We start from the raw sequence: 13,426 nt of genomic DNA, 5'->3' as shown, positions 1-13,426 counted from the left end.
ACGTCAGTGAAGCGTGCCCGACCCTACCCGACACCCCCAGTTCTCCGAGGAGAGGAAGAAGACGAGGGCAGGATGGCCCTGAAGGAAGGCAACAGTGGAGAAAGCTAAAGGAACCCATGGAAGATCCCCGCTGTGCGAGTCCGGCGCGGGGCTCCCCGGGCGCTCCGGGCGGCGGGCCGAGAAGCCGCCCTGCCCGCGTAACCCACCCCCCCGCCGCCGCGCACCCCCCGCCCCCCGCCCCCGGGATTCAGCTGGCAGATTTTTTTCTTCTTCTTTTTTTGTTTCAGTTCCTGCCGGCCAGCCCCGGGATCCTTTGCCAGGAAGACAGCGCCCTCTCTCTCCTGCGGCCGCGCCCGCCGCCGGCCTGCACCCCCTCCCGGGTCCGCTGACCTCCGCGCCCCGGCTTTCTGCCCCCGCCCCCCTCAGCCCTGCCCCCTCCCTCTCGCCCTGCGCCTCTCGGTCCCAACGACCAACAGCCAAGGAACAACCCGAGACAGCGGCCAGGTCCCCGGCCTGCGCTCGGCGGGGCAGGGCCGCCCGACCTCCGGCTGCAGGACTGGGCGGAGCTGTCCCCGACGCAGACGCGGCGCCCCCGAGCTCTCGCGTGGCCCCCGGGGGCCGGGGGGGCTCCTGGCGCAGGCGGCGGGCCGGGAGGGAGGCCGGGCTGGGCAGGCTGGGCACTGCCCTCCAGCGGGCGGGCTGCGCGCTCCCCTCCGCGCGCGCGCACCTGGCAGAGCGGCGTATCCCGGACGCCAAGAGGGGCCGCCAGAGGTGCAGCTGGGCCTGCAAGCGGGGTGATGGGAGGGTGGCGAGCAAACTTGAGTGGAGGCAAGGAGCGTTCTCTTAGCCTTGTTCCAAACCCTAAACGCGTCCCTCGCGGCCGGCCGGCTCTGGAAGCCTCACCCTGCGGGCTTGCAGACCGGCACAGCCCCGGTGTTGGAAAAGTTGTTGCAAAAGCCAAACCCAGGCGAGTGGGCGAGACGCGTGGAGGGGCTTGGGTGGGCGGTCACCTTCCCAGTACCCTCCACCCAGTATTTCTTTCCGCACAGCCCAAGGGACGAGTGCTTCAGACAAATGCCGCGCGGCCCATTCGGGAGCCCAGGCAGGCAGTCAAGCTTCTGTCTGTAAAAATCTGGATCCTTTAGAACCCAGTGTATTCCTGTGGGACTGCAAAGACACGTCCTATGGCGTGGATTGCACCGACACAGGTACAGGGCTGAAGGGCTTTCACCTTCCCAAACTCTCCTTGCGGCCGGGAGCCCCAAGGGGTAGTCCACCCCCAAGCTGACCCGGCTCCAGAGCGCGAGCAGCTCTCAGAAATGCACTAATTGAGTCGCAAACCACCGGCCGCCCTAACAAAGTGATCCATCTCGGCAGCTCAGCGCCCAATTTGTCCACAGCACTTTCTTCCGCAATTCAGATGCATTATCTTGTTTTTAGAAGTATCGCGGCAGAAACGTGGCAATTATCCTGGGCTCGGGTTTCGCTAAATGGCTTTAGGCTGAGAAATGGAAGGATACAAATGCCGCGAACGTGCTGAACGAACGTCCTGGCCGCGGGGCCTGGGCCCAGGTTGGGGAAACTAGCGAGATTTCATAGGAGGAGAAGGGGGTCCCGCGCAAGTTCCCACTCTTGGCGCGCTCTCCCAATGGCACCAGCCAGAGAGAAGTGTCGGGCCTTTGTCCCTAGAGGTTAAAGATTCTGAGAGATGGAGCCTCCGGTGTTGAGAGAGAAGAGGGTCATATTCTGGCAAGATCGGGCCTTGGCTTTGGGTCAGCAAAGGGTTGAGTTTCAGGCACTGCTGGAGCAAGGAAGGGAAGAGACGTCGAGGCTCAGCGGGAAAGATGGGTAAGACTCTCCTGCTCCTCTGAGGGACAAGTACACTAAACCGGGAAGGAGAGAATTGCACTGGGAGAAAATAACCGCGAGAAGAGAGTGGGCCCTGAAGAACGGGGAGAGGCTTTCGCTCCTGAGCGAGGGTCAGGCCTGGCCTGGGAGCCCAGGCAGACGCTGCTTTTTGGGGCCCCGCGGGAATCGCAGAGGCCCGGGCACCACGAAGCATCTCCACACCAGGAGAAGGGGGTGGGGGGCGTGCGGGGAGCATTTAAGAGTCTTCATCTCTGTCCGCCAGGGTGAGTTTGGGCCTGGAAAATGGGGAGAAAAGAAAAAAGAGATGTAGCAAAAGGCGTTCGGGTGCCGGCGCCGCGGGGTGTGCAGACGCCTTGCCCGCCCCAGCCGCCCAGCCCACAGTGGTAGCCACGCTGTGCGCGTGTCTCTTTCTCCTTCTGCTCAAACCAGCCCCCACATCTTGAAGTAATCAGCAGCCGAGAAGGGACTCGTCCCCCTGGCATCTCAGGTTAAAGGAGGAGGTCCAGGAAAATGTGGTAGAGCCATTACAAGAAACCCGAGCCGCAGTCATCAGGGACTCCAATTGCCATCGCATTAGGATTGATTAGAGACCAGCAGTACCGTAATGACCCGGAAAGAGGGGCAGCCGGGGATTATTAATATCAGAATGTGCTGGGGAGGTGGGGAGGAGCTGCTGAGGGGAGGGAGGGAAGAGTAAAGTGGGGAGGGAGAAGTTTTAAGTTACTAGGATTTATATATAAGTGCAGGCTTACCTGAAGAAACCGGATAGTCAGTGAATCACGCAAACAATAAATCTAATTGCATCTTAAATTTCACGAAGCCTGATTTGGGTGGGGGGAGGGGAAGGAGTAAAACCATCGTGAAAACCAGGCCAACATCTCAGTTTTTATGAACATGTAGTTATATAAAATTGTGAGACTCTAAGTGAAGAGATGGGGTGGGGATGCTGGATGTCCACTTCCCTTACCAACAGGCCTCTTAAAAAAAAAAAAAAGGATTTGGGGAGTGTAATTTTGGGTCACTTTGGGTCTTCTCTCCAGGGCTAGGGGTTAATGCAATGGACATTTTCTGCAGAGTGTACAGAGGTGTAATAACCCAAATTTTAATTGAAATGGTGATACCTGAGTAGTGGGTTTTTGTTTTGTTTGAGACATCAGCGATCAGGATCCCTAAGAGATGTAGAGAAGAGAGTGGTTTGTCTCCTTCCTCGGACTATGAGCCAAAACAAATCAGCCCCTGATGGTCTGGGCTGAAATGCAGCTCACTGGATAATTAACTCCATCTTTCCAGTCCACCCTAACTGTTTATTTAGTGTCACCCTGCATTACCGTCACTAGCACTTTCCTCTGAACAGGAGGAGCTGCAGGCTTTCACCTCCCAAAAGGAAATTCTTCTTAGCTTAGACAGATGCGGTATTCAGGATGTACATTAGTTGAGAAAAAAAAGTTGATTGGAAATTCAATGGAAGATAAGGACTCTTGAAGAGTATTTTTTTGTAAACTTGCCCCAGGACGATATTAATATAGAGCAGGTGACAAGAGGGTCTTATATTCTTAAGAATGGATTCTTGTAACACTCCCCTTTATTTTCTAGAAAGGTGCTTGGCATCTGATGTTGAGTGGCATATTCTGGTTCACATAGGGCCATTGGCAAGTCCCTGAGCCACAGCCTTCTCAGAACTCAGCTAAAGTCTGGCCCTTTCCCTCCAGGTGGCCAGCTCAACTTCTTCCGCCCTACTCCACAGGCTCCCCAACGGTTTGACGACCACCACTCAGCTTAGCTGGTCTCCAGGCTTGAGCCCGATGCTCCTGCGTGGACTTCAGAGTCGATTTGCCTGGGCCAGCGCCCCCGGTCTGTGAGATCTCAGGTCCCCGGCAGAGAGGGACAGGCACAGGCGCCCAGAGCCTTGCCAGGAGGGAGGGAACCCAGAGACAGAGAGAGAAATCGGGAGATCTGGAGAGGTGTGTGTGTGTGTGTGTGTGTGTGTGTGTGTCAGAGAGAGATAGAGACACACAGAGAGACAAACACAAAAAGAGACAGGGAGAGACACAGAGAGAAACAACAATGAGATTGAGAGAGCAAAGGGAAAGAGAGAGGGAAGGGAGATAGAGATAAGAGAATGAAGGAGAAATGAGAAACGAGGTCCCTACGCAAAATAACCGAGTTTCCTCTTTCAGAATGAAAAGAGGGAAGGAGTTAGAAGGACACACAGAGAGACCGGAGGTGAGAGGGCACACGCAGAGGAGCATAAGCTCTCCAAACACACACCCCGCTCTGTCCTCCGGTCTGGGCTCCCTCGCAGCAGCGCTGACTCTCAGTACTGGTCCTTCTCTCCCCTCTCCCAGGCCCGGGGACAATGTAGAGCCTGTATTTTCAGGAGCCGCGCGGGGCGGCAGGGTTTTCAGCAGCCAGCCGGGCTCCGAGCCGCTGTTTGTCCAGGTGTGGGCGGGGGGCGGCGGGCTCCCAGCGGCCAGTCCCCGGCTGGCGCTGGATTTTCTCACCAAGGAAGCGGGAGGCTCTCCTCGCGGCTTCCCGCTTCCAGGAGAAAACTCCCTCCTTCCCTACATACATGCATATATTAGTGGAACAGACAAATCTTCATTGTTCGGAAATAAGCCGAGGAGGCCGGCCGACTCCCCCTGGCCCAGCCGAACGAGGTTGGAAGGGCGGGAGGGAGGGAGGGAAAGAGGCGGGGGCCGCGCGGATCCGGTGTCACGTTGCAGATTCCCACTAAAGATAACGAAACGTGATCTATTTTTCAGAACAGCAAGTGGATGGGAAAGAACCTTGACAACACAAAACTCATTTACTAATGGACTGGTTTTGAGTTTCTCTTCTCGGGGTCCGCAAATCTCCCTGCCTGAGTCCTCCGCCCATTCAGACCTCGCAGGGAGCACGGTCCCCCAGGAGGCAGGTGGGCGGCTGCTCCGGCGCCGCGCTGGCCGTCGGAGCAGGGATCCCAAGGGTCGGGGGCACCCGGAGTTCCCAACGAGGCAGAGGAAAAAAGACGAATGTTGTCACTGCACCCTGGATTTGGGGAGTCTCCGCACGGCCCTAGAGCGACGACGCTAATATACTGAAGAAACACCTCCCGATGCTCTTCCCTTCCAGATATCCGTAGGTAGAGCAGGATCCCCGCGGTAGTTCTTGTTGGCGAAGCAATTCCAAGAAAGCGGGCCGGGAGCCCCAAAGCATCTCTCTCCAAGCCAGAGGGGAAACAGATGGGCTCCACACAGAGGTTTCTGAACCAAGGCCTTATACCGACCCAGCCGAGAAACCCTGCCAGCAACTAGTGCATTGGCCTTTTGCATAAAGCAGCTGAGCGCACCGGGCCGTTACTTGCACAGAGGAGGCACAGAAGAGCCCGAGCCCGGCGTCGGGTGCCGGTTGTCGGTCGCCAGCCGCGTTACCCTCGGGAGCCGCCGAGAAGCAGCAAGGGCAGGAGCTAGTTGCTCGTTCCCTTTAAATCTCCGACGCATCTCCGTTTTTCGTGTGATTTGCATTGACAGCAAAGGTTTTAAGTTACTAGAACAACTCAAAGCTTTCTGTGTACGATTTAAAATGGATCATTTGGTTTATGTGGTTTGTAAATTCATGTCATTTTACCTCTTTTAGTGGTTTTCACTGAAAGGCTCCATTTTGGGAAACCTTATATATCCGAGCCAACAATTAACATTTATAACAATTGGTTTCCCTAACCAAGGGATCGAAATAGTAGGTAGGTTCATTGGTACAAAGCGAATAGCACTTCTCCTTTCTAGTTACGCGATCTATTGGATTAAATGCAAGGAGAAAGGCCGGCGGGTCCCGGCTCGGCCTCTGAGGACAAGCACCACATCTCATCAACCTCGGTGCACCCACTTGCGGCACCCACGCGGTCATCTCCCCAGTTGTCGCCAACATCTCTCACGTCCGCGTTCCTTTTGAAGAAAGATGAAAAGAAGCGGGCAGAGAGGTCTGGAGGAAGCAGAAAAAAAAAAAAAAAAAGGTGGTCCTATTGGTGTCTAATTGCCATCTTTCTGCTCCTCGTCATCCCCTGTAAATTTATACCTGCCCTTATTTGTCCAAGCTACGCCTCATTTCCTAATACAAAATTGTTAATTATAAAGTACACCCCACACTCAACTTACCGTTTGTCTTTTAAGAGATGAGACTGTACTTACAGACCCTCCACTCCCTATGCACACATTTTAATTCTGCGCACTTGCTCCGGACTTGAGGGTATTAACTGATTTTTAGAGCCGAGTTTAAGCCTCCGTTCTGGTCTTCACACAGCTGCCATGTCAATAAGGACTATTGAAAACAGAGATGTTCCTTCTGGCAGGACACTGCAGCTCCTTAGGAGCTGAAACATCATGAGCACTAAAATAAGACAGCGAGGGAAAATTACCAGACACATGGGTTTGGGCTCAGCCATGCCAGGCTTCCAGTTTAGAAAGTAAGTCATTGGACACACCATAGGGTAGGGGCTCTTTTGAAATAATATGCACCAAAAAAGAGAGAAAAGAAAAAGAGAGAGAAAGAAAGGAAGGGACAAAGGAAAAGAAATACTAATGCACCCATTAACTGTATTTTAAAAATAACTCTAAAGGTAATGAAATATCAGCATCTATTTCCAAGGTCTAATTGCATGGGATACTGCAGAATTTTAAGGATGCAAAATGCACTGTGTGGGAGTTCAGAGGAGAAGCAGCTTCTCTCTACTTGGAATCTCTGGAGAGACAGTCAGGAGGGTGAAACCCTTCATGAGTTTAAATGTGCATTGCAGGGTGCACTAAACTGGGTGCATTATTGTGAAACCATATAAATAATACAGGGGGAAACTTACGCAGTGCCCACTTAAGTCTCAATATATAAATGGTTCTGTGGAGCTGGGTTCTGGCTCATGTAATCAAAACATATTTGAAGAAGACAAGCAAGTTTAAAGAACCTAGAGTTTGTTCTTCACATTCACTAAGAGGGTGCATTTAAATCAAAAGCATTTTTGAAGTGTACTTAAAATTCTGTTTTGCACTTATCTAATCAGAGATAAGTATAGTTATAAAGTCACTCTCCATCTACCATTCTGCTCCCCTTATCTTCCCACATTGTTCTTATCTGCTGCCAGTCTCAGCTACTGACAATAGATTATCTTTGTTTAGAGACGCTAATTGTTTTCAAAATCTTTTTAATAATTGCTTTGGAACAAGGTGTGCAAATGAGGCTTAAGATAATTACAGCTTCATTTGTTTGTACAGTTTTACTAAACATTCTCCACATATACACAAAGTAACAGATGATGGGATTGAAATTGCGGGACATCTCTCATTCCCTGGCAGTAAAATAGGCCAGCATTGCAATCTACACACACACACACACACACACACACACACACACACACACCCCTCTTTATTTAATCTTCCTGGAGCCGCTGTCGTCCTGGCTTTGAGGGCAGTGTCCCTCTCAGAGCAGGGCAAGGATTAGGTTACAATCAGAAGGCTATTGGAGCCGGACACAGTTTTATTTAATTTACACCCCGTCCAGCGCCTTTTGTACGAGGTTCCCAAAGCATTTTTGCTAATAGCAAGTAAAGCCTCTCGGCATTCCTCAGTAGCAGAGATGGCCTTGGAAAACGCAATCGCGCACATGGGGAAACTGAGTCCAGAAGGCTGCTCGCTTAAACCATCGAACGCGAAGATACCAAATCACAAATGAACCCTCAGAATCTTTATTTGCTCCAAAAAGCTCTTCTCATGGTCCCAAATAGTCTTGGCCTCTTGAAAATGAGGGAAGCGCTAACCAGCTGAGAATACTTGTGCCCTTTGGAGGGCGGTGGGGTGAAGGAAGAACAGTGGAGGAAATGAGGCTCCTAGAACTGAAGTCAGCCAGGGAGCAGCTACTCTTCCAGAGGCTGCAGCTCGGAGCCCAGCTCTGATCTTGTATTATTTATCGCGTTCCCTAAGCTATTCATCAATCCATTATTTATTCATTCCAACATTAAGGTAATTAAATATGAGCTCACCGGGAAAGGGCAAGTCTGCAAGGGACAGGGACAGGGGTATGGAGGGAGAGGGGGGGAATTACAAGGTCTGGAGTCATTGATTTGTGCAGAGATGTGCACGGCTGGCCTTACGTGACACTGGAGGGGGGCTCACGTTGCAGGGTCCTGACGCGCTCACCCACTCACACAGCACCCCCCCCCCCGCCCCCGGCCGCGCGGCTCGCTCCTCTCCTCTCCTCCCCGCTTCCCACCTCTCAGGGTCCTTCTCCTCCCACCGCTCCCTACCCCCGGCTCCACAGCCGCGCCCTCCCCGCGCGGGGCGGCGCGGCCTCGCAGCCTGGCCCGGCGGCGCGCGGGCTGGCCAGCCCCGGATAGGCGCCGCCCGCAGCCAATCAGCGCGCCGGGGACGCTGCGCGCTTTAAGGCCGCTGCGGGGAGAACAGAAACCAAGTTCCCCGGCAACGAGCAGCATCAACCCGGCGGGAGGCCGGAGCCAGAGAGGCCCAGAAGGCTGCGGAGTGAGCCGGCCGCTCGGTGCCCAGCGAGCCCCCCTCCTCCTCCTTCCTCGGCCGCCCAGCCCCAGATTTCGACCGGCTCTTTCGCCTACGGAAATCCTAGGGAGGGGGTTAGGAGCAGCTGCGCCCCCCTCCCTGCGGCCGCCGCCCCCTGCCTTGTCGGCGCTGCTCCCTGCCGCGTGCGCCCGGGCGGTGCACCCCGGCAGGCCCCAGCCATGTCGATGCTGCCGTCGTTCGGCTTCACGCAGGAGCAAGTGGCGTGCGTGTGCGAAGTTCTGCAGCAAGGCGGGAACCTGGAGCGTCTGGGCAGGTTCCTGTGGTCGCTCCCCGCCTGCGACCACCTGCACAAGAACGAAAGCGTGCTCAAGGCCAAGGCCGTGGTTGCCTTCCACCGCGGGAACTTCCGCGAGCTCTACAAGATCCTGGAGAGCCACCAGTTCTCGCCTCACAACCACCCCAAGCTGCAGCAACTGTGGCTGAAGGCGCACTACGTGGAGGCCGAGAAGCTGCGCGGCCGGCCCCTGGGCGCAGTGGGCAAATACCGGGTGCGCCGAAAATTCCCGCTGCCGCGCACTATCTGGGACGGCGAGGAGACCAGCTACTGTTTCAAGGAGAAGTCACGGGGCGTGCTGCGGGAGTGGTACGCGCACAACCCGTACCCCTCGCCTCGTGAGAAGCGGGAGCTGGCCGAGGCCACTGGGCTCACCACCACCCAGGTCAGCAACTGGTTTAAGAACCGGAGGCAAAGAGACCGGGCCGCGGAGGCCAAGGAAAGGTACGCGGCGTGCTTCTCGCTGCTCGGGCGACCCCGGGAAGCCTTCCTGTCCCCTCCGCCCCTTCTCGCCCCCGCTGGCACCCGCCACCGCGTCCTCCCGGGCCGGCTGGAGCGCGTCCGCGGGGCGGCGCCCGGGCCTCCGCGGCACTGCTGCAAAAGTTCATGAACTCAGAGATCGCTTGCAAGGCATGGGGAGTCACTGGATTTGAGCGCCCGCGCGTGGGTTCCTCGGGGTGTGAGTGTCAGGAAATACTGGCGCTAGGTTTGTTTTTCGTGCCTCCCTGGTTGGCTGGGGCGACGAGTGGGGGTGGGGGTGCGGAGTGAGTCTCGAGATCAACTACAGGGGAAGTGTTGATGAGTGTGTCGAGGAAAGGGGTGCGGCGGGGGCTGAGGGTAGCTCCCCGCTCCCGGCGGGCGCCCGCAGGGGTGGAGCCGGCCCGACGCGTCTGCCGTGCGCCCACTGCCGCCGCGTCCCTGACTCGCTCCCTCCGGGCTAGGCTTTCGGGCGAGAGGTCGCCGCTTCCCTCCGCACTAGCTGTGTGCAGGGAGGAGCCTTCCCAAAGAAATCCGCAGAAGAGGGGGCTTCGGCAGAGCTGGCGCTGCGTGCGGGCCCAGAGAGCACCGCCGGGGTCCCGGCTCCCTCGCGCGCGCGCCGCCGCCCCGAGGAGGAAGGGCTCCCCAGCCGCACGCGCCCCCGTTTTAACCTGTGTGCCTCCGCCCTGCCCGCGCGAGCACCCCCGGCCGCCTGGCCCGGCTCCGTCGGTTTGCTGTAGGGCCTCCGAGACAGATGCCGAGGAGCGCGAGCCCGCGGCGGCGAGAGCGCTCCGGGAACCCGCGGAGTTTGGGGGAACCGGAGCGCCCGGGAGGGCTGGGTTTCCTTTGTTCGCTTCCGAGCCTGGGGGCCGCCGGGGTCGCCTCTGCGTTGCCCTCTGGGTGGAGAGGCTCGGAGCCTGGATCCCCTCGGCCGCGGTGGAGACTGTAAGGGAAGGGGTGGGGGGCAGGGGGAGCCAGGCCGGCGCTGGGGCCCAGGAGGCTGGGCCGGCGCTCGAAGGCCCGAGCGGCCCGGGCTTGCGAACGTTCACCCGCCCAGAGCACCCGCACCGCGCCCCCGCCGCGCCCGCTCCCGGCTGCGCGAGCTCTCCAAGTTGCCTGTGCCGGCAGCCGGTGCGCTGTGGTTGTGGGTGTCCGACAGGGGGTTGAGAGCGGGGTGTCAGGCGCTGAGGATTGAGCGACCCTCCCGGGGACGGGGACGGGGACGGGGACGACACGGTTCCAGTTAGACTTTTGTTACAAAACGGCCGTCCTATAAGCCAGGACCGAGGGCCCACTCCCTGATGAAATCCGAGAGACTGGCTGCGCTCCCTGTGTTTACTCAGGTCACTGGGCCGCTCTGGACACCACTTCCCATGACCTGTCCTGTGCCTCTGAAACCGCAACCTCCGGGCAGGGGCAGGGGAACTCGACGTTTAATTGTTTCCTCAGATGGGAGCAGGACAATTGACTTGATTCACCCTAGACATCTGCGCGTGGGGCTGTTTGTCCCCGATCGTTTTTCTTTATCACCAACAACCATTTGTTGGAAGATTTTCAAACTCAATCACTTCTAAATGTGGTGCCGGTTGAGAAGTATTTAAAAACAGCCGCTTGAACACATTTTTGAAAATAATTTTTGTGTTTCAAATCAGTCCTACTGATCTGGCTCTCTAAAATCTGGAAGAGGAAAGGACCTGGCTCCCCACAAGCTCTGTCCATAGTTCCCCATTTCTCCAGACTCGTCTGCCTACTTACTCCCCCACCCACCCACCCAGGACCCTTGGGGATGGGTGGGAGAGCACAGCTCCTCCATTTGGGTATATGACTGATTGCACAATGGCCCTTTCCTCCTTCCAGCTCCCCTCCCTCCACTCACACTTTTTTTAACCTTTTTTTTTTTTTTTTAACCATATGGTGTTGTCCTCTATTTCTTAGGGAGAACACCGAAAACAATAACTCCTCCTCCAACAAGCAGAATCAACTCTCTCCTCTGGAAGGGGGCAAGCCGCTCATGTCCAGCTCAGAAGAAGAATTCTCACCTCCCCAAAGTCCAGACCAGAACTCGGTACTTCTGCTGCAGGGCAATATGGGCCACGCCAGGAGCTCAAACTATTCTCTCCCTGGCCTAACGGCCTCACAACCCAGCCACGGCCTGCAAGCCCACCAGCATCAGCTCCAGGACTCCCTGCTGGGCCCCCTCACCTCCAGTCTGGTGGACTTGGGGTCTTAAGTGGGGAGGGACCGGGCCTGGAAGCAGTGACTAGGGACACTTGTAAATAGAAATCAGGAACATTTTTTGCAGCTTGTTTCTGGGGTTCTCTGCGCATAAAGGAATGGTGGACTTTCACAAATATCTTTTTAAAACTCAAAACCAACAGCAATTTCAAGCTTAGTCGCCTTCTTTTCTCCGACTCTTGCATTTCCTATCCCAGTGCAGAGATCAGGAAAAAAAAACAAAAAACAAAACAAAACAAAACAAAAAAAACAAACCAAAAACCAAACCAAACCAAAACAAAACAAAAAAAACCCAAACAAACAAAAGCACCCAGTCACCCAGTCTTGGTTCTGGGCAATCCATGTGCCACTTCAGTAGCCTTTTTTTTTTTTTCCCCAGTGAATGGGTATTATAAATCAACTGGATTTTAAATATTTCCTTTTAATTTATTTATGGAAATGTCTTTTGGGAAGAGAAAAGGAAATGAAGAAAGAGAGAAAGAAGTCAAAATAGTGAAAATAAGATCCTCCAGCCAGGAGGAATTGGTTGCATTCGTAAGGTGAATAGGAAAAATATGATCTTGTAACTTCTTGATGGGGAAAAATTAAGTTTACATTTTTTTCATTATTTAGTGTTAAACACTTTTATTTAGATTAAAATGAAAGAACAGTATTAGGGGGAAAAAAACAAGTGCCTAAATGTCTTAATGCTCTCTGTGTAAGGCAGTTAGAAATAGCAGTGACCATTAGTAATACAACTATTTTTGTCAAATTTAGTGGGGTTTTTGGGTTGTTTGTTTTCTTGGGTTTTTTAAATGGCAAACTTTAAAAAATGTATCAATGTGAAAAAAACACTTTCCTGAATGCCATTACTTCTCATGCCCTTGAACCTTTCATATCTGTAGCCTACTCCTGTTAAGGGTTTCTCTTGTTCCTAGTTTCTAGCCTGCAAAAATATACGACAAATCTGGCAACCTGGTATTTGTTACTAAAACAGCATGTGTTTTCAGGTTTCTTTTCTATTGTACCTAAACCAGTCTAAATTAAAACTTAGTAGAACACCAGGAGTACGATTCTGTTTCTGAAAGGTGAGTTGTGTATTGCTGTCATTGGGCCCCCCCTTTTTTTTTTTTTTTGAAGTTTTCTTGCTTTCTTACTTGATGGTAGTTGTGAATTGCAGGGTACTTTGAAGGCCACCACCTGAACCCAGAGTGGTGACTTGAATTGATTATGTGACAGAAAAAGAGTGAAGTTAGCTTTGGGGTATTTATTTATTTTTTTTATTATTTAGATATGCAGTTTGGTTTACCACTAGCTCTTCTCCACAGCATTCATATGTTAACTCTTTTGTATTAAGGAGTTTATGACAAGACTGTGAAAGTATAATAATTTATCTGCTTGGAAAGAAAGGGGGGGCACTAGAACAAGGAAAACAACATTGTGAATCTGTATAAATAGAAAGCAGACCAGTAGGACAGGAGCTCTTTGCACTGCTGCCGGATAGTGTCCAGAAAACTCCCAGGAATCATGTAGGCTCCATATTATTTTTGCCTGGGGCAAAAGTGATGTATCTTTGTATTTAGCTTTTAAAATTAGTGAAACAAATGGCATTATTTATTAAAATTCTACTCAGGATAACAGGATTGGCTTGCTTGTGCTTTGTAAAAATATTGCTCCCCAGAGAGTCTATTTTCTGACATGACAGTTTCCTAATTTTGATTTTTCCCCCCTCTGTGTCACTATTAATATATTCATTTCTTTCTTACTCTTTCCTACCTTTCCTGGATCTAGGAGACTAGGGTGTATGTATGGAGTGGGCAGTAGAATTTAGGACTTATTATGAGGTGTTTTTTTTATATGTCAAATAGCTTTGATTGAGTTCAAAGGAGAAAGAATCACTGTACTTAACTGTAGTCACTTTTACTTATAAAGTCATTTTTTTCCCATCAGTGATGGACAGATGTGCACACAGCCGCTGGGAGACCATCATTTGGATTGGGAGCTCAGGGTCCCAATCTCCCTTGTTAGTGTTTTGGATCAT

General features: G+C 53.3%; 1 protein-coding gene and 1 long non-coding RNA gene across 5 annotated transcripts; both read left to right on the top strand.

Annotated features, from left to right (window-relative positions):
* Positions 1–688: 688 nt before the first annotated feature.
* Positions 689–5,998, top strand: LOC144320686 (uncharacterized). Of its 4 annotated transcripts, XR_013386301.1 has the most exons (4): positions 689–1,848; positions 3,579–4,092; positions 4,452–4,526; positions 4,632–5,998. It is a non-coding gene; the product is annotated as an uncharacterized LOC144320686 (long non-coding RNA). The 4 variants fall into 4 exon arrangements; XR_013386302.1 differs by having other exon boundaries at positions 689–1,208; positions 3,579–4,526; XR_013386300.1 differs by lacking the exon at positions 4,452–4,526.
* A 2,279-nt stretch (positions 5,999–8,277) lies between these two features.
* Positions 8,278–12,449, top strand: SIX1 (SIX homeobox 1). The gene is made up of 2 exons (XM_077909521.1): positions 8,278–9,138; positions 11,107–12,449. Exons 1-2 carry the CDS (start codon positions 8,579–8,581, stop codon positions 11,399–11,401), a joined length of 855 nt encoding a protein of 284 aa, XP_077765647.1. The 5' UTR covers positions 8,278–8,578; the 3' UTR covers positions 11,402–12,449.
* The last annotated feature ends 977 nt before the right edge of the window (positions 12,450–13,426 follow it).

Source organism: Canis aureus, chromosome 9 (genome assembly GCF_053574225.1).
Source record: "Canis aureus isolate CA01 chromosome 9, VMU_Caureus_v.1.0, whole genome shotgun sequence".
Classification (NCBI taxonomy): domain Eukaryota; kingdom Metazoa; phylum Chordata; class Mammalia; order Carnivora; family Canidae; genus Canis; species Canis aureus.
Note: the sequence above shows the minus strand (reverse complement) of the source record. Positions and strands in the feature narration are given on the sequence as shown.